The following is a 21535-nucleotide window of genomic DNA, read 5'->3' as shown; positions in this document are numbered from 1 at the left end:
CCACACTGAAGTCAAACAGCCTTTTTTCAGTGGAATGATACTTTTGGTTCCAACATTATTTCCATGAAGAATTTTTACATACAAATGTAATTAACTTTGTGTTAAGCAATTCGGGATTTTTAATTCTATAAAATATTCATTTACAAGCATCACAAAAATTAAGTAACATATGGCAATATATTAATAAATTCAATCTATTTGAAATAGGAAAAAAACAGGGAACAAAAAATATTTATTGTACTGGCTTTCCATTTTTATGTTAATTCTACAGAATCTCTCTGTACAAATATTGAAATGCCTAAGCTAAAAATTGCATTGAATATATAACCTAAGATTTTTCCTTTAAACATAATTGTATTGGAGGACAAATTAGTAGTTACTTTATGAAGACTGGGACAGGAGAGGTAGATGTGTAAAATGCTATGGAAACAACGCAAGAGTTTGCTCATTGGTACAATGAGGTGCTGCTACGTACAGACAAATTCTACCTTTGAGTTTCTTGTACTTAAACCTCTCTTCACATTTGAAGAACATGGCCCCCAGAAGTTTGAGAGCTGACTTTATAAGAAAGCTTCATGCTTCCTGTTACTTTCAAAACAGAATCCTTTCCTACAAAAAAAACCCACTTTTTGGTATCTCCACTTGACTTTGTACCTTAAAGCTATGCTACTAACCCTATTTAACTGAAATAAAATACCTGATTCAGTGAAATATATACTGTTGAAGAAACAAACTAAAAAACAGAATGTGCATAAATCAGATGCAAAATATTTCATCTTACCTCAAAAAACAGGATAACCTGAGGGTTTTCCTCAGTGTTTTGAATAAAATAAGTAAAACATTCATTAAATATTACTTGCTCTTCCCACTCTGGAATTGTTGATTTAGACTTTCTAAAGTCACATGGTTGTGTCATTATAGGAAGAATGTGCTCTATTTCTTGTTCATAAGATGAATCTTCCTTCTTGCTGTTTAAGATTTCCAAAGAATTGCAATTGTTAGAGCATTTAAAAAACAATCTTGAACAAAACAATATTTTCAATTACTGAAAGCTAAGAAACATATATAAGATACTATTTGTCTGATTCTAGAAAAAAAAAATCTAAACCCAGTGAAAATTTAAGACAATTTGTAATGCATATAGAAAAACTACAAGTTGAAGTTGAAAATCATAACAATTAAGTTACTGTTAGCAGACTAATGCATAATGACCATGGTGGAGTCTACTTCTTAAGCCCCATTAAAATTTGGTTTCAGGAAAATTATGGATAATGATAGTGGAAAAAGGTAACTGAAGTAATTAGAAATATAAAGAACTAAACTTCATTTCAGGATTTAAAAAGTTCTTAATATAAAAAGCAGATGTTATTTATACTACTAGAATTTTGCTTACATATTCTTGGTTTTTATATATTTTTGAAACTTAAGAAATTTTGCCTCTAGGAAGAATACAGAATGAACTGTGTTGGAATTATCACAGATTCACAAAATATGTTGAGTTGGAAAGGACTCACAAGGATCATCAAGTCCAACTCCTGGCCCTGCACAGGACACTCCAAGAGTCGTATCATGTGCCTGAGAGCATTGTCCAAACACTTCTTGAACTCTGTCAGGATTGTACTGTGATCACTGCCTGGAGAGTCTCAAGAGCAATACAGCAGTGCAGAGTATTTAAAAGTGCCAAAAATACAAGATCACCCTTATTTATTGTATGCATAAATATACATATTACCATAGATGTAGAAGCTAACAAACAACTACACAAGCTTAAAATATCCCATTGTTTTAACTTTCATATTTATTTTTCTAGGGAAGAGTATACCTATTTATTCTAATCAGTGACATTAGAAATAGTTTATTAAAAGTCACCTATAATCCTTCTTCACATATAAGCCACTTCTCTGATCAACAATATGAATTTTAACCACAGGATGAGATATCAGGTGATCAATTTTAAGTCGATCTGATCGATGGATATAAACCCCCAAAACAAGATCATCGCCAAAACCAAATTTAGACTGAGTTGAAACTTCTGAATTCTTCATTTCCTCATCATTTTCTGCAGCAACTTCCATGGTTTCTTCTAGAAATTGGAGCAAAGTAAACAGTCATCAGTCAAACATAGTAACTTCTGTCTCAACCCAAAACTACTTACAGTAAATGAATTTTCAAGATTTTAGATTGATTTATCAAATCAACATCCTCACAAATAAGCCTCAGAATTGGAAGAAAAGAGGTACAATTGAGTAACTTAAGCAATATAAGTAACTCAAACAGCTCAGTCATTTCCGTGTTACTACTATGGAAAATTTTTTCTGCAGCAGCACAAAAAAAAAACAGTACAGCGAAGTAGCACAGTATTATAACATTTTTTGGCAGACCTTTTCTGGTTTTCTTCTTAACCTTCTTGCCTTTAGGTTTCTGTTTATCCATTCTTTCTGATGTAAACAGTCTTTCAGGTGACTGACCTTCATTGCCACCTTCTTCTGGATGATGATGCAGCAGCTCAGAAAGGGACATTGCACTGCAAGGTAACAGATCATTGTCAGCAACTGCAGTCCACTGCATATATTGATACAAATTAATCATTGCCATTATTAATCCACCTGAAATTCTGCAACTCATTATCTGTGTATCTTGAAAACACAACAGCCCCCAGCCCCATAAGCGTTTTGCCTTTTTCAGTGCTCTCCCCCTTTCCTTTCCGCCTAATTTCCAGACAACTGCAGAACCATTTACGCGAAAAGTTAAACAAATACTCTTCTGCTGGATCAAGGCCATCACTTATCACTACAAAAAAATAATGCACAAAACTAGCTTAAGTTAGTTAAGAGTTGAGTTCCACACTACACAAGCATCTAACAGCAATGAAGAATATTTTTTGAGAAGTTAAAAAGAATCCATAAACTAAATATTAATTGTGACAAATTTTTGAGAAAGGATTTAGTAGTATTTTTTTCACAACAGAATGATCCAGGTAATCACTTAGAAAAGATGAACAATTTATCAGAAAGCTGCTGCCTATCTTGAAATGAAACATTTTGTTTAAGATTTGCAAACAACACACTGTACAGTTTGTCATGTTACCTTGTTTCAGCTTCACTTAAAACTGCTTGCTCTTTCTTCTTTTTCTTTTTTTTGCCCACTTCATTATTCAGTGCAACTTCATGCCTTTGAACAATAGAGGTAGATTCAGACATCTGTTCTTTAAGTTTCTTTCTCATTTTCTTTTTAATTGCATTTGCCTCTTCCTCAGCCACATGCAGCTGATAGGCTTGAATTAGCTGCTCTTCCTCTTCTAATTCAGTCACATTTCTCACTTCAGTCAAGGAATTTTTGATCTTTCTATCACCTTCTTGATGAGGTACATCTGTTTGAGATTTACTTCTTGTTTTCTTCTTTGGAAAACCATTAGTCTTTTCTTCAAAACTCCCCAATTTAGTTTCATATAAATCTTCCTCCTCATTAAATTCTTCTTGTAACAGCGATTTCTTTTTCTTCCTGTTTGACTTTGGTTGCTTGTTCTCTTCTCCACTAACAACATCATTGTTTATTTTCTTTGCAATTGACGCTTTCTCTCTCAATTTATTTTTTGTAAATCGTGGGCTCTCTTCTTCAGGATTATATGTGTTGTTTATAATTGCTTCATCATTCACACTTTCCTTAGATAGATCAATATTATTTCTAAAGGTATCAAGCTATAAATGAAAAGAACAGAAAACATATTCGTACTAAAAACCATGCTCCAAGGATAAACACTGCACTTCATGTTGTTCCCTCAGCAACACTATTCAAAGTAAGATTAAATCAAATATCTAGTTAGTTTGTTGCTTCAATTTGGCAAGTGACTGATTGAAAGTCAACAGAAAATTCACAGTGAAAAAAACCACTTGGTATTTGGGCACCTCATCCTTAATGTTACACTGGTTTCATATGACTTTTACATATATCCAGCAAAAAAAAAGGAAATCAACAAATCTACAGTAGTTTCACAAATACAAGCCGCACAGAGTATAAGCCGCACTTCCGGTGCGTCGACAACGTTGATGTCTTTGTCAATACATAAGCCGCATCCCGAATATTAGCCGCACTTTTGTTCGTAGCGAGAATCCATGTGCAACTTTCACAAATTTGCCAATTAGTAACAGGATCGCGGCATAGAGGGGTTTACTGGCTCGGGGCGGGGCCACGCAGGCTCGGCCCGCTCATGGTTGCTGATGGAGCCGCGTGGCCCAGCTCAGCGCTACGGCTCGGCAGGGCCGCTCGGGGCCGGCCGGGCGGTGCTGCCGCTGCTGTCGGGTTCGCTGGCCCCCCCCTCCCGTCTGCACCGCCGCTGCCATGTTGGCTCGCCCTGGCCGGCACTGCTGGCCCCCACACCGCCGGGCTCCCCCACGCTGCTGGCCCTGGTTCTCCTGGGCTCCAGTGGACTGCTAGCCCCGGTTCTGCTGGGCTTCCCCACGCCGCCAGGCAGCCCCGCCTGCCGGGCTTCCTGCTTCTGCCATCCTCCCCTGCGCAGCCGGGCTCCCCTGCACTGCTAGCCCCGGTTCTGCTGGGCTCCTCCACCCTGCTGGCCCGGGCTCTGCCGCCCCCCCTGCCCCGCCCTGCTGGTCCGGGCTCTGCCACTCGCCCCCCGCACTGCTGGTCCCGCCTCTGCCAGGCTTTCCCACCTCTGCCGGGACCAGCCGGGCTCTAGCTTGGGTGGGGCTGCCGTGGGCTCTCACTTTCGTGTTGGCAGCTTTTAGAATATTGTTCATATATTAGCTGCCCCCGAGTATTAGCCGCACTTCCGGGTTTCCACCAAAATTTTGGTCAAATAGCTGCGGCTTGTATTCGTGAAATTACTGTACTCCATAAACAGATGCCAGTGTTTTACACTGTGGAGGATGGTAAGACTTCACTCACCACAAAAACAAATTATTTCATCCACTGAAAATCCAAGTTATAGACATATTTGAGGCTCGGTTGCTGGTAGTCTCATACTGAAAGTTGCTTCTGAGAACTAAATTTCAGCTAATGCTTTTATTTAAGCACTTCTTGATGGTTTTATAAAAAATACATTGTAAACTTTCCTCCCTCCTTCAACTTTCTACTTCTGGTTACTAAAGGCTATAATGCCACTTCCCTGCCTGCTTGGATATGTTCAAGATCAGGTTGGAAGGGGCTCTGAGTATCCTGATCTAGTTCAAGATGTTCCTGATCATAACAGGGTGCTTGGGTTAGATCACCTTTAAAGTTCATTTCAATCTGAATTATGGTTCTGTGAAAATGCCAAAGAACACAGCAAGTGAGGACTAATTCTGTAAGGTCAACACAGTTCCCTGCTCCCTGATGTAACTTCTATAAAGTCAGTGAGGTTCATTTACACTATTGTCTTACAGAAAACTCTCTTAGAGCCTCAACACGAAACATTAGAAAGAGCTTTAAAACACAACAAAAGCAAAAAAGTTTTGAGAAAATATACATATCTGCCTACAAAGTTTTATTTTCCAACACCAACTTCCTCAATAAACATAGACATTGTTCCCTTCTAGTCAGGATGCATCTCCCAGTTACAGAATCGCATTTGTCTCAAACATTTGTAAAAAGGGATGTGTAATAAGTACGAAAAAACTGTCTTTGCATTTTCATCTTATACTTGCTTAAAGAAACCACTAATATTGCATTTATTTGTAAGACAATGATTCAAGAGGATGTGGAAAATTCATATAAACAACTTGAAACACAGAACAGAGTAAGGAAAATAAAAATATTTAAAGACCAAGCTTTGTATAAACTAAAAAAACCCAAACCAGAATAATGTTCCTAATAGATTGTTAACTTTATCTTTATTTCTGTGAATACAGTAATTTCACAATTATAAACCGCACCATTCTGACCAAAATTTTGCTCCCAACCCGGAAATGCAGCTTACACTCAGGAGCGGCTAATATGTGAAAAATTTTCTGAAATTTCCAACCCTGGAAGTGCAGCTGAGGTGCCGAGCTGAGCACCAGCCAGTAAAACCTGGGATTTTGCGACTGTTACAAATTTGTTACTCTGTTGTGCAGCAGGTGGAGGCGGGCTCTAGGCCGGCATCGTGGGATGGAGGCGGGGGCTCCCTCCTGCCGGTCCCGCGGCCTGAGGGGGAGGCGGGGGTCCCGTGTTTCCCTCCTGCCGCCGCCGCAGGTGCGGGCAGGCTCCCGCCGCCACTGCGGGGCAGCGCTGGGCTGGGGCAAGCAAGGCCAGCGGCAGTGGCGGCCAGCCCTGAGCAGCCCCACCGAGCGGCAGCGCTGAGCTGGGCCACCTGGCCCCGTCAGCAGCCCCAAGCGGGCCGATTCCGCCTGGCCCCGAGCTGAGCCAGTAAACCTCGTGATACTGCAATTCAGTTAATAATTCATTGCTTTGTTGCATGCGGGTCCTCGCTGCGAATGAGAGTGCATCTTATAATCGGGTGTGGCTTATAATCGTGAAATTACTGTAACTGTAGAGTATGAGAAATGAAGATTCTGAAAATTAAAACCCAACAGCAGCCAATAACTAAGGTCATGCTGATTTTTGTCTTTGATAAAACATCATTCCACTTCATTCAATAGTAGAATTATTTGAGAAAATCCTGAACAAAAAGTCCTCATTTATGATCTGGTCAAGACTTTCTAAAATAGCTCTGATATTCAAGAATAATCTCCTTAAAGGGATCTACCTGATGCAAAAACTGGCTTGAAACACTTACTAGAATTTGGTATTTATTATTGCCTACAAACAAAAAAACACAGATTCACAGAATCACTCAGGTTGGAAAAGACTTCTAAAACCATCAAGTCCAGCCATTAACCCAGTACCAATAAACCATATCCCCAAGTGCACATCCACATGCCTCTTGAACAGTTCCAGGAATGGTAACTCCACCAATTCCTTGGGCTGCCAATGTCTGACTATCCTTTCAATGCAAAAGTTTTTCCTAATATCTAAACCTCCTCTGGTACAACTTGAGGTCATTTCCTTATAATGAAAACAAATCACAATCTCAAACTACAGCAATTTTCAGGAACATTAATAGATACTGCAGGTAGCACAAAGCCTCAGATAAATAGTCTATATGATCTCAGTTCAGGCCACCTTTCCCAAATGCTGTAATTACATGACATAATTAAAGACAGGAAAGATGCAAAGAAGTTACAAAACAATGAAGTAAAAGCCAAGAGGGTCATAAAAACCTTCAGATTATGATTCTGGAAGAGGTGGGAATACTGGTATAGATTCTCTGAAACACAGGACTGAGAGACATCAACTAAGAGCAATCATCAATACATAAACACTGAACTGAATTAGAGAGAGGAGCCAGGCTGCAAAAGTAGCTCAGTAAGACAGGCCTGTCTCTGGAGTAACTCCAGAAGTTGCTGACCTAAAACTGACTTTCTCAGCTTAAAATATGGAACAAATAAAAAGGATTTGTTTCAAAACAGCTCTGTGGCCACATTACACTGGGGCAGAGAAAGCAACTCCCCCCTGAAAACAGCCTTGCTTGTGTTACTGGCTTGAGAGGAGCAGGGAATGGGCACCAGGCAAGGTGCACACACATCGGCTGACACTTAAGGCTCACACCACAACTAGTCAATCACAGGTCACATCACTGCCATTCCTGCTCCAGAGCAGGCAGTAGGGACAACGCCTAAGAATCTTACACCTTTTCAAAAGGACTTCTCAAATACGCATGAGTGGAAGCTGGCAAAGTACAGTGAGTCTGTCATGGTTATTTGGAAACTTGTGTAACCTGATTTACAGAGGTACCTGAATTTCTGCCCATAATAATACAGGTACACCTTGAAAAATTTGGGATGGACACTGTCAGCCCACTGAAGCACTGATATGTACTGGTTGTAAAAGACCATTAACCTACCGCTGAATTGTTAATGAGTGTACTTGTGATGACGGCTTGTTGGGTGGGATGTTTAAGAAAATCTAAATGTACTAGGAAACCAATTTTACCACCATTGCTTGTGCAAGGCTATTAACCATAGACATTCAAAGCTAGAAGAACTTTAACTTACAGATAAGATGATGGGTCTGGAATTTTTCCTCCAAATTCTAGCAGAAAACACTGACAAAATGTGTGGATCAATTATATAGTCAATTATTATCAGTTCTCCTATTTTATACACAAGAAACAATGGGGTAAATCCAGTGTAGATCTCAACAATTATTCAGTGCCTTTCAGCATATGTATCAGATAAATCTGTTGCAGTCCTGCCTTGAACGCAAAACCCAAGTTTCCAATGCCTCTCCATCCCAGTATTGCAATCTGATCAGACTACAGTCTAAGAAAAAAGTTTTTGCCTCCATAGAGGGACCTAACCTTTTCATGTGGTAGAAAATTTTTAAACATTCTCTTTTCAACCACAGAATTTAGACTGAACCAAATAAAATCAAACATTTTTGTGATGACTTTAGACAGATTAATATACCTATAAGTTGTAATAGGAGGCACAATTGGTAAAAAAAAAGTATGCTGACTGTCCTAGAAGGGATATTACCAAATTAATTTTCTGGCTGTGTCTCAATTGTTTGTTCTTTCCACAATGCCTTTAAGCTTCACACCCAGTGCCCCAGTGGCTATTTATTGAACAGCAAAGCAGAGCTTTCACTGGCCACGGCTGATTTATTTTCCATCTCCAGTATAAGCTCTTCATTCCCATCAGTTGTGGCTTCAAACTCATCCTGCCCTACAGACATCAACCTTTCCTCTTCCAAGCAGACTGCTTCCCTGCTGTCCAGGTAGGCTCTCCAGGCAACAGGCACACAGAGCAGAGCAGGCAAGCAGGCAGGCATTCCCCTTATCCTCACTTCTGCCATTTAAAACCATAGCAACCCCCCTGCAGCTCCAAAACTCAGGTTTCAAAGAAACAGTGGACTATAAGGAAAAAACTCTTATAAATATTTAAGAAAGGCTAGAGCAAAGACAAAGGAAGGAAACAGACTGGAACATTTCAAGTGGAAATAGGCTCTGAACCATGACCTGTTTTTGATCAAAGCTGGAGGACCATTTATGGCAAGTGCGTGACACAAGCCAACCATCACTGACAAATTTCACATTATTTCAAGATATGTGAAACTCTGTACGGTTATATCATATGAACTGAAGAAAACGGGAACAAAACCAGCCAACCTCCTCCATCTACCTACTCTTCCACTCCCACACACTTTTATTTTTTACAGAGAAATGACTGTCTATTTGCTGAAGCTTTTACAGAAGTTTCTACTTGAATGCAACCAGCATGGAAAACACCAACCTGAGCTCCTGCAACTTTGTCACTCTAAGGAAATACTCCAAGTGGTCAGTAATAGGTTTCAACACATGCTCTCCTCAAGTCCTTAATTTTTAAGTGGGTTGATCTGTAATATTTAAAGCTTCAACAAAGCCAGAAATTTGAGTGTCCACACTGATCCTAAAAATGCTTCTTAATTTGCATGCACACCACTGAGTTTTGATTCAGGTCACTGTGATTTTAAATGTTTCTACATAACTCCAAAACACTAGTGTTTTACATCAGAGACTTCTGGAATGGAAACCAATTCTAAAACCAAAGAAAATTTAAAATATTTATGAGTAATATGTAGTTGCATATGAACATACAATTATGTGTTCAAAAATATTTATATATTACATAATTAAAAATTCACATTTCATAAGAAAGTAACTTAACTGTGGAAGAATTTAGTCAATGTGTGAACACAGAACCATTCAAGACACAAAGCTCAGCACATTCACTGATTACTGAGACTTAAAAGAAAGTAAAAAATGGAATCATTAATTATTATCTCTAATATTATACTTTCTCATCAGTTCTCAATTCACAGCTGTATTAGACAGATATACCTCTATTTCACAGATTTAGTACTCTCAAAATTAAATACTTTCACAGGTGTAGTTCTACTAGCCCTCAAACATCTAATTAAACTCCCATTAAAGTCAGTATTGAAATTGAAAAATTTTATGGAAAAAAGGTATAGAAAAACAAGTACTGGTGGACATTAAATGAGTGCATGCCTACAAGTGCCACTTCCTTTTCACCATTATTATAGTTTATATAATTTTGGCATACCTCCAAGTTACAAGGCTGCTTTGCTAGTACACAAAACAGAAAACAAAAGCCACGCCAAAACCAAGGGGTACATGCAGAAACATACTTTACACTTCTTTTTTTTTTTAATGCTTACATCTCCTTTCTGCAATACATTTTCCTGATCTTTTTTCTGTTAAGGAAGGCAACCAAACAAATCCTGCATAACTCACCACAATACTCTCTTGAGAGTCAAACTTCTTTTTCTTTGATTTCTTTGTGTCTGCTAGGCCAGCATGGTGTCTGAAGATTTCCTCAAAGCGGACTTTGGTTTTCGCCTTTGCCTCACTTTCAACTGCAAAAACAAATTGAGAGTATGATTTGCTATCTCATTAATCACCATTGCTTAAAAAAGTTCATAATCGTGCTCTAAAATTGCAAAGGATGAGAAAGTTTACCAAGGAATTCACTTTGTATTCAGTTAAGAATTTTTACTGGCAACATAACCCATACAAGGATAACTCAGCAGCTTTGCACACACGCGCATGTACACACACACAGATACACCAGTCTTTCACTTTTGCAGAAGTCAGCACCATTTACTCTGTCTCCTGAAGAAAAGCACATTTTGAAGAGCACATGCAGCAGCATCAGTACAAAACTTGGGCTAACCATAGCAGAGGACAGATTGCGGCCCTCCCTGTTTACGAGCAGAGGTAACACACTGTCTTCCAGGAGAAGCAGCAACTCTGGGTTCTTACTCGGGTCTGGAAACCAGAGCAGCATCATCCTGAGCCAGACTTGTAAGAACCAGAAGCTGGCACTCTTGCCTTCTATGAATCACGATACTGCCATCAGCAGCATTTGAACCCTTAAAGCAGTAGGTGTTCTAGTTCCCCTCAGGTAATGCTTAATTTGTAACCACGAATTCAAACTGCAACCCGGCACATCACTGTGACAGACTGTTGAATCCACAGTTACAGTATATTTACCACTGTCATTAAAACTTTTACAAAAGCCCCTGAATTTAAAATAAAAAAATAACACCACTTTGAAAATCATCTATAATCATGAACTCAAAAAGGAGCCAATGGAGCATTAAAAATTTATATAGGACACAAAAAATTTCTATCATTTGCACCTTGTTCTAACTATTAAATATGTACCGGAAATCAAACACAAAGTATCCTTACCTGCTCGCATTTTCAGTCCTCAGTTAGAAGTGGCTCAACACAACAGCTGCTTCTTCCTCAGAATTCACCATTCTATTTAAAGTATTTAACAACTGTCATTAACATAAGAGGTCCATAGACTTCAAGTTAATAATTAAATCTGTGTTAATTAATATTAGGGATGAGTACATTTTATTTAGAAATAAGTATTTCCCTATTTGTCTATAAATTAGTAGAAGTTTTCTGCTATCAAATCCCGACTCTGATACTTATTACTTGAGGGTAAATAAAAAACAACATTACAGCAATTTAATTAGCTGTATTTCTGGGAGGTAGCCAAATAATCAGGACTGTAGCCCTCCAATCTTATAAAAAAAACCCAACACTTTATTTAAATAATAATGAAACCATTTATGTTCAAGCCACTCTATTCACATTCCTCTCCTGACAGCATCATTGAGGAAGCCAGCTGATATTTTTCAATACAAAGGTTAGTATCTGCCAGCAAATCTAACTTCATTACAAATCTCTAAATATTTTTGTTTAGATAAAGCACTTGTCTTTTGTATAAAGCAGACAAGCAACTACGTGAAACTCCTTCCTTTAAAGAAAATATTGTTAGGCCCTCATAGTTGTGGGGAAAAGCCTGCAAATGCAATCCAAACAAAGCAAATAACAATATTACACAGGTTTCTCTTTTCATCAAGAAAATTCAGACTATTCTACAAAAAGCTTTAATACAAGGAGCTGTTTTGTAAACAGTGGAACTAATGACGTGTAGGCTCCTGTGAAGATGTGATGTCCCCTTTAGAACTCTGGTCCCCATGTCCCCCACAGCCCACCAGGGAACAGCTCCAAGTTCTCCCTAAGTAACACCTCCTGTTAGACACCATAACTCACAGTCACTGCACACCCAGACTACAAAATTAAGCCGTACAATAAACACTGCCAGGATGTGTGGTTGCATTATTCTCGCACCATTTTGGTCCAAGCCACCTAAGACTCACCAAGCTATGTCTGGATACAGTTCAGGAGTTATTTTGCATTACTATATATAGGCAGGTTGCATGCAGCTACTCTGATTTGAGGCTGAGAGAGCTGATTAGCAGTGAAGGGAGCAAACACAGCACCTGGCCTCAGCACTAAAGATCTCTCCTGGACACGCACATTTCAGCAGCACGGGAAAGAGCTGTGGCTGTACTTGGGCCCCAAGCATCTGCACCACCCTACCCTCCCGTCTCCCTCCTCTCTTGAACAGCCTTACTTGCACAGGCCTGTGACTTTCAGCTCATTTCGCACTCATTACTCACAGTGCTTTGGCATGCTAGCTATCCATACTAAAGCAAATTAAGGAAAAAAAGGCAAAGTGTTCCGGTTGGTTTGGGATTACAGAGGAACTGAGCAGTCAGATGCCAAGGGTACTTCATTTACTTCATGTCTTCAGCATTTATACTAAGCATCCAACTACCTAAAGATGTTTCAAAGGAGCAAGGGTGGCCAAATAGACTCCACTGGCAGTAAGAAAATGTTTCGTTTTGCAATGGGCTTGAAACGACACTGATGAGGTTGCAGTATTTTCACTATCTAAAATATGTTGACTCCGACAGCCAAGCTTTACTGACACAACTAAATCAGTAACTGCTAAAAACAACACTTCTAACAATAAATTAAAAGAGAAAACACCATTGAAAAATAAAACTACTTTTGCAATTTATACTTGGCTAAACCAAATGGGCATTTTGAAAGTACTACAGTTGCCAAGTGCTGCTTTCCAAGTAGTCAATTCACAATTGGCTAGAAAACACATAATTTAGAAAAGCAGAAATTTTTAAAAATACAGCAGATTGACTGAGGACCACAGGAACATGGGAGAGTATCTTTGAATTAGCTGAATGATACAACAAGCCCTCAAAAATTAGAAACAAGACATGAAATACTGAAGGGCTCTTAAATTTAATGCAAAAAAAAAAAAAGAGAGACAATAACAAAAAAGCAAAATTAAATAAGTGCATACCTATTCTAAGTATGGACATAAGTTGCTGGTCAAAGGTTAAATAAATTAGTCCATCAAAAAATCCAACTAAACTATGGGTTGGTTAAAATACTAATTTTGCAGATAGTTTTTGATTATAATGGAAGAAACATCTTACCAAAGATTAGGCTCGCCTTCCATCTACAAGCACTCTCAGTAAAAGGAAGAATAAGAAAAATTCACCAGAGAGAGCACCACTGTATGTTAATTTATTCTGTGTCTACTCTGTGGTAGCAATAAAACTAAGAGATAAAGTCCTCTAATGACAGTGCTATTGTTTATTAGGTATTTCTAATTTAGAACTTCATGGTCTTTGACATGGTGCACTAAAGCAGCCATCAGGCTTGTGTAAATATAGATCATTAATCAACAAGGATAAGAACAAGGCTTTAGCGTAATCTCACCTCAGAATAGGAGAGATTTAATTGTATATCAAAGTTCAGCAACCACCATGCCCCAATCTGAGTAAGCTCAGCTATCATTAATTTTGTAAAATGCATTTTTGCCTGATCAGATTGGATCTCTTCCATGTTAGTAAACACAAGACAATCCAAGACCGACAAAAATACATACCTGGAACAGTGACATAGTCCAGCCACCAGGAACAAACAGCAGAACAAATTCATAAAGCCCAAACTTCCAGTTACTATACTTTCCTAAAAATAGCCTACTTTGCTCTTCTCCAATATTCTATCTGTATTTACAAAGCAATTCTACATTAAACTCTTGCTCTTTTCACGCTATTTTACAATACTCCTTGAGTTGCTATATCCTACCTCTGTAATACAGGGATGCTAATACATGCCACAGAGGTCACCATACACAAAACCCACTTTTACTAACCATTAATTAGATATAATTCAAACCCAGACTACAATGAGTAGAACATACAGAATTTGCTCTATACAATGGGAAGTGAAAAATTTCCTACCTAATTATAACCATTTAGGAGACTGAGCAGTCAAAATATAATTGCACACTTAGGATTTTCCTGAATTAAATACCTTGTTTTTCTTTTATTGCAATAAGTGAGCATAAACCTCAATGGCTGAAAACAAGTGGAACATCATGCTTCATTCATTTCTCATCTTTTAGACCATAGAGGGAAATCTTGTGTTTTACAAGTAGGTTTTTAATTAAGCTACATGTAGGAATCATCACTCTGAGATGTGGAAGAGCTTCAGCTCAGAAATATACAGCAAAATCACACTGAGATGAATCTGTTCCTCTTCACTACTGACAAATCTGGCATCAAAAACCAATCTAGCTTTATTAATGAAAATTCAGTATTTAAGTCCAGAAACGGACAGAAACTGACAGACCAGGCAAACCCCTACATAAAAACTAATGAAAGTGCAGTACCATGTTTTTCACAAGTTTTCTACCACTTCAGATGTGCCAATAGAAAACTTACATTCACAATAATTGAAAAAAGAGATGCTATAAAATGCTGCTGCTAGCCACGGTTTTCTAGTAGTAACATATCAGAAAGCTTTTGCTTCATAGGAACTGTCAGGTTGGGGTTTTTACCCCAGAAATTTGGCACCTTTAGTCAAGAGACACTTTCAAACTGACTCTCACGGCAAAATTACAGACTTCAGCTCTATGTAAGGAAATACAGAAGACTTATATTGTTTATTAAGTTTTAAGTTTATGCTTTATCTTACATGCTAATTATGAAAATGTGTTCTCAGCAAGAGACCACCCTAAGTACTTTAATTTCCGATGTGACATTTTGCTTTGCTGGAAGAACAGCGGTAGATTTAAAAGATATAAAGGGACATTCCGACCACACACCACAACTGGACTAACCGACGGAATTATCCAGCGAGAATGCGATGCGCATCCAGATGCGCATTCCGCTGCGAGGGAGGAATCCCCGCTTTGGAGCCCGAGGTGCCAGGCGTGGGAAGCACTCACTGTGTGTTCACTACAGCTGCCCACGCACGTCACCCCAGCCAACCACAGAGCTCGTCAACAGCGGGGGGGGCAAACAACTCCGATCTGGGGATTAGGGCTTCCCGCGGCACCGGGACCAGGCAGCGACGGCCGCCCTAGGCCGCCGGTTCCGCCTGCCCGACAGAGAGAATCACTCCGGGACTGCTCGGGGCACCGGGCTCGCCGGCTGCGCTCCCGCTCCCGCTCCCTCCCGGAGCGCGCCGCGCCCGCCCGCGCACCCGGCCCGCGCTGGCCGCAGCCCGGCCCCACCACGCTCCCGCTGCCGCTCCCGCTGCCGCCCCCGCTCCCGAGCCCAGTCCCGATCCCGCTCCCCGCCCGCGCGCGACAACGGCCGCGGTCCCGGCGCGGCCCCCGGGCGGCTGCGGCCGTGCCCAGCCCCAGGCTGAGCCCCCCGCCTCGAGGGGGGAAGGGGAGCCGGGGAGGGAACAGCGCCGGGGAGGCGTTACCCAGCGCTACCCGCCCCCGGCGCACCGGGACGAGCCGCCGCACACGCCCGGCGGGGCCCGGCCCGGGGCGCGGCCCCGCTCCCCGCCGAGGGCATCACTCACGTCGGCCGCGTCCTCTCCCGTGGCGGCCGCGACGTGGCCCGGCGGCTGCTGCGGCCGCCCCGCCTCCCCCCCTGCCCTCCGCTGTGGGCTCTTCCTCGCCCCGCTCCCCCCTCTGCAGCGCCGCGCGGGTGGTTCCGCCCAAAACAATCCCGGCTCCCAAGGAAACGGCGCAGGCGCGCAGGGAGGCGCGGGGTGAGCGAAAATAATTTAATTATTTAATTAATTAATTGAAAAAATAAAAAAACGGTGAAAGCATTAGAAACGGGAGCCCTCCCACGGGTGCCTTATGGTCTACTGGAAAAAAATAAAGTGTGGAAAGCACATGGTAGCTCTCAGAGTTCAGGCTAACGAAAGTTGCTTGCGAAACAATAAAGGCCCCGGGTCATGGGCTCTGTTGGGCTCGGGATGCAAGTGACAACAAAGGCTTGGGATGCAAGTGACAACACGGGCTTGGGATGCAAGTGACAACAACGGCTTGGGATGCAAGTGACAATTCCTTGGGATGCAAGTGACAACAGGGGCTTGCGATGCAAGTGACAACTGCTTGGGATGCAAGTGACAACAAGGGCTTGGGATGCAAGTGACAACTGCTTGGGATGCAAGTGACAACAAGGGCTTGGGATGCAAGTGACAACTGCTTGGGATGCAAGTGACAACACGGGCTTGGGATGCAAGTGACAACTGCTTGGGATGCAAGTGACAACACGGGCTTGGGATGCAAGTGACAACTGCTTGGGATGCAAGTGACAACAAGGGCTTGGGATGCAAGTGACAACTGCTTGGGATGCAAGTGACAACAAGGGCTTGGGATGCAAGTGAGAACAGCTTGGGATGCAAGTGACAACTGCTTGGGATGCAAGTGACAACACGGGCTTGGGATGCAAGTGACAACAAAGGCTTGGGATGCAAGTGACAACAAGGGCTTGGAACGCACGCAAGCTTTCCGCAAGTAGCAGCACAAATGGATGTCCTCGAGTTATGCAGATACTGGAGAAACTTTAAATTTTTGCCTGACTTAGTAGCTGATTGAATCAGTGTTTTGGGGGATTTCCATACCCACCCACCCCCCCCCCCTTCCTTAGGCGTAATTACCTAATAAACGTAAGCAGATGTTTCATTGAGAAACTGATGTCAAAGGTCCCTCAGCACTAGAAGGTTTGAGAAATTAGTGCAAAGTTTGTAATGAACGTGGTTAGTTTTTTTCAAAAGCCAAGCTGGGTAAAATTGGCCTTCAGTTGGCAGAAAATTTACACAAACTAGAGCTGAACAAATGCTTGTGATCCCAAGTTTGTGACAGAGTTCCCAAGCATTGCATCCCTCAAATTCTGGCAGTGAATTACACAGACTTCCAGAAGAATGCACCTTCTGAAATCTGTCTTCCCTGTTCCTCACACATTACTGGTGTCAGATGCTACTAGCTCTTTTTTCTTTGTACTTACCTGTCCTCTGCTTTCTCAAATGCTTGCATGCACTCAGCTGACAGGTAGGGATATTTCTTTTTTGTAAGGTGGGTGTCCTGCATTACCTTGGCATAACACCAACAAAAACCAACTCCTCAGCATTCTTGTGCTTCTCTTTATCATTAGTACATCTCCATTCTCTGTCCTTCGTGGTACCCCAAACTCCATGAAATAAAGACCTTGAACTACATGGTCTCACTTTCAGGTTGGCCTTGCATTGAACAAGAGATTGGACCAGAAATCCAAATGTTTCTTCCTCGCTAACTTCCTGGCAGCTGAGAGGCTGATTTGTGGCAAACTCAAAACCAGTCATTTTTAATCATTGACATAGAAAGCAGACCTGATATTGTCTAATTTGACCAGCAGTAATGGGCTAGAAAGCCTCCTAAACAAGCCTGGCATGAGACATCAACAGGTTTTCTATTACTTCCAAAAGCTTGTGTCAGGTTTCCAGGAACACTTGTTTTGAAAGACCAAAGAAAGGAAAGCATACTCCAAGTACAACACATCCTTTTTGTAAGCAGAGACAAGTGTGCAATTCCTATTCTGCCATAAAGAGAAAAACAAGACTTGTGGAAAAAGATAGAGCATGTACACATGGAGTTTTTCGATTGCTTCAAAAGCATGTCCTGTGCTCACCTGATTTTTCAGTCTGCAGGGGCTTGTACAGCTTTCCATTATCTTACATTTGGGATGTGTGGAATGTAGAAAGGGACACTAAGTAAGGTGGCATATTGCAGGTCACAGGTAAGCAGTTTGTAGGTACCAGATGCATTCAGAAAATCTCACAGGAATTCCAGGATGATGAAGAATGGATCAAGGTTCTGGTCAGAGCCTGACTTTCAACAAAAGGTAAAATCTGTCGCATGCAGGGACAACCTCGAGGTGTCACTCGAGTGCACAAAACAGAAACAAGATCTGGGGCTGGATAACTCCGAGAGCGCTTAAGGTGCAGTGATATTTTGGCAAAAGTTAATTGCTATTTTCTCTTTACAGCAAAACATAATCGTGTTTCTGGTATTTGGTATTCCAAGCTAACGATCTGATTGTCTGACATAAGCTGAAGCTTGAGTGAAAGAAGCATTTTACATGTATTATATTGATAGTCAACAATCAATTTCTTTAATAATTAGAGAACAATTATGCACAATGTTCTGCATCCTGAGATTATTGCATCTTGCATGCTGAATTTCTTTGCTTTGGAAGTAATTCACAAGGACTAACTATGCTGGAAAGATGGTGTGCCCCAAATATGTGCATATTGGCAGTAGAAATGCCTGTATGTGTTTATTTGGCAATCTAAAATTCTGGGGCTACTTCTCAGAGATTTGAAAGACTTTGGACTGAAAAGATTTCCCTGTTAGTTCAGTCCTTGACTTGCTGCCTAGTCCTGAAGCAGGTGTCCTTAGTTCATGGGGGCAAGTAAGCAATCCTTTCTCAGGAGAGAGTTTAAGAATGTTCTTTATCCTCATTGACTTTGTTGAGCCACATTTACCTTCCCAAGGTTTTCTCCAGAGTAGGTACAAGACTGATTATGACCACAGGTTTTATTTTCGTTGTGTATTCTCGCTTTCTTGTGGGTGGCAGTTCTTCCAAAGCTAAAGTTCTGTAATACAGAAAGTTTTTTCACAGTCTACTACAGTTTTTGCTTGTAGGCCAAAAGCAAAAAACCTTACATTAAAATTCAGCAAAACATTTAGTTTCTTCTTTCTTTTTTGAACATGTTTTCAGTTTAAGACTTTAAAATGTTTTAAGGAAATCAAGTCTTAGTCATCATATTAGTGCAGAGACTTGAAGCAAGGCTGGAATTACGAGGTGGCACACACCTAGGGATTTGGTATTAGCAGGGAATGTAAGACTCCCGTTTTTTAATAAGTAATTTTGTTCTTCATTTTAAATGGGCTGAAGTTATTAGAAGAATCACATGAACAGTCCATCATATTTCAATATGTTCAACGTACTAGAATGTCTATTTATTTTGCAATATGAGGAAAAGAAGGTAAACATGCTTTATTTCACTGCCAGAAAACTAGGTTTCAGAAACAGGTTCAAATTGTGTGTCCAGACAAAGAGGTCATGAACCCTCTGAAGAAAAATGTTATTGTGTTTTCAGTATTAGTGTTTCTTGAGCAACATCTCCAGAGGCATAGCTACATCTCTACTGATGTTTTGCTGTCCTCAGAGCAACAATGCTAAGTCTTTTTAAAAGGAGGTTATCATTTGGAAAACCCTCGTGTTCTCAAAAAACTTCAGGTACTCTGCCACAGGATGGCACTGTAATCGCACTTGTCACTAAGTCTAATTTTTGCGAAGTGTTTTGGAAACGTCGGATATTGGAGCTAGAGTTTGTAACTAAGTGCAGCATTGTTGCTTAACTTTTCAAAATACAGTTTTTCCCCTTGTACTGTTAGTGTACCTTTGGATATGTTTTAATTAAATTATTTTCCTTTTGTGCTGTATATTAGCTATACAATAAGCTTTAATAAAGAGTGACAGATCTCCTGAATATCCCTGTTGTATCCTGTGGTTAACAGATTTTACTTGTAGACTAATTCCCACAACCTTTTGTTCAGAAATGTATTTATTCTTTGAAATGTACTTGTTTTGTTTCATAATGTAATTGTTGATGTGGTTCATCGGATGTCTTTTCCTTCTTCTAAAGGGTTGGTTTTGTTAATCAAGTCAGCTTGGAGACTTTAGTTTGCAGTCCTTTGACAGTTTTTATTACTCCATTTTTCAAAGTCTTCAAGCCTATCTTTTATAACATTATTGTTTATCTCTCTGGGATATTTTATTCTTCAGTATTTTATTAAGGTTCACTTCTTTCCCTGTTTCCACTGACTTTTTGAGTAATAATCACTATTGTCAGCAAACAAGTGGCCATTTTTTAACTTGGGGAAGGAATACTTTAGTAGTTCCATTTCAAATATGGTGTTCACAAATCCTGATCACAGTCCAGCATTAAAAATCAACCCTGTGGTGTCCTGCTGCCCAGCTCTCACTCCACCTGTGCTGAGGGCTGAGAATACCCAGATGTCTTTGAATGGCTTTTGCTGCAGCAGACGGCAATTCCTCATCCCTGCAGCTTCCAGCAGTGATGCTGGTTTCTGTCCTCATTCAGTCCCAATTCCCACAAGCACACTTGGCTTTCCTGAGCTATATGCAAGGGATGCCCTTCCCACCCCATTTGCCAGACCCACCTGTTTAAAATTCCACCTGCAAAACCAAGCCAAGGATTCTTATTTGTATGTACATCCATAGAATACAAAAAGAAAAACAACAAAAAAAAGAACAAAACCTGTTGTTGTCTCTGAGTTTCACCATAAAGCTTCAAGAGGTTGCTGCACTTTCTTCCCCTTCTCGTGTCATTTAGCAGCAAATTTGATGTTATGAAAATAAATATAAGAATAGTCACTCTAATATTAGTGTAAATCATCAGCATTATTAAGAAGCACTTTTCTCTAGCATAGACAGAATTTTTCCTCTCACCATTTTCTTCTCTTATACCCTGCAGTTTCTTTTCCTTTCTTTATTTTTTTTTCTTTTCTTTTTTTTTAATGTTCTGTTTTTTTGTTCAGCTTGCCACATGATGGCAGCTACTTCCTATCTTCTGGTGATCACAGCAAAAAGTAGTGATATAGGCTGGATTTCTTCTGAAGTCTATTAGGATGGGAAAATCAATACACCATTTCTGCATTTAAGCAGTGGGAAAGAGTCCTGCTATGTAATGCAGTTTGGTCACAAAAACAGCATGGGCAGGGGACCAGAGACAGAATGACAGAATACCAGATCTAAACAAACTAGATTTTGGGAAAATTCAACCTTGATTTCACAAAATCTTGCTTGTCTGCAAAACACCTTATGTTTAAAAGAGCTCAAATCAAAATAAATCTACGCTAAGTCTTCTGCAGGGAAATGGAGAAAGAAGCACCCACAGGTTAGTCAAGCCTTCCAGAGCCATGGAATTGGGCCTGGATTGGATGCCGACCAGAGCAGTGAAAAAGGACTGCCACTGGAAGTGTCAGAAAAGTCAGGGTTAGTCCTTCGAGTAGTACTGCAGTGACCAAAGGAAATTGATTTGGGCATGTTCCAACAGCAACAAATATCAACAGGAACACACCTGACCCCTAGACTCCTAGTCTCTAACCAAGACTAATTCCAGAATTTTTAGCTATTTTCTAGTTTTCTATGTATCATTTAAAAACATACCACTTCCAAACAGAATATATATTGGCCTACATATGAAAGAAATGTACACCTGACCAATAGAAACAGACCTCTAAATCTGAGCAAGGATATCTATATTTTGTAAGTCTTCCTGTTGAAC

General features: G+C 40.5%; 1 protein-coding gene across 4 annotated transcripts in view; it reads right to left on the bottom strand.

Moving 5' to 3' along the window:
* AHI1 (Abelson helper integration site 1) overlaps positions 1 to 15812 on the bottom strand; it is a 91883-nt gene extending 76071 nt beyond the window's left edge. Inside the window, exons 1-7 of one of the 4 annotated variants that reach the window (XM_033056446.1) lie at positions 15749 to 15812; positions 11231 to 11302; positions 10271 to 10392; positions 3088 to 3698; positions 2382 to 2524; positions 1870 to 2083; positions 782 to 968 (exon numbers count right to left, since the gene is read on the bottom strand). In XM_033056446.1, the coding sequence (XP_032912337.1) occupies positions 782 to 968; positions 1870 to 2083; positions 2382 to 2524; positions 3088 to 3698; positions 10271 to 10392; positions 11231 to 11240 (1287 nt within the window). In that variant the 5' untranslated portion in view covers positions 11241 to 11302; positions 15749 to 15812. Of the gene's footprint in view, positions 1 to 781; positions 969 to 1869; positions 2084 to 2381; positions 2525 to 3087; positions 3699 to 10270; positions 10393 to 11230; positions 11303 to 13359; positions 15343 to 15748 lie in introns of those variants that run through there. The other 3 variants (XM_033056447.1, XM_033056448.1, XM_033056449.1) reach the window with 3 other exon arrangements.
* Positions 15813 to 21535: the final 5723 nt, after the last annotated feature.

The sequence above is a fragment of the Catharus ustulatus genome, chromosome 3 (genome assembly GCF_009819885.2).
Source record: "Catharus ustulatus isolate bCatUst1 chromosome 3, bCatUst1.pri.v2, whole genome shotgun sequence".
Classification (NCBI taxonomy): Eukaryota; Metazoa; Chordata; class Aves; order Passeriformes; family Turdidae; genus Catharus; species Catharus ustulatus.
Note: the sequence above shows the minus strand (reverse complement) of the source record. Positions and strands in the feature narration are given on the sequence as shown.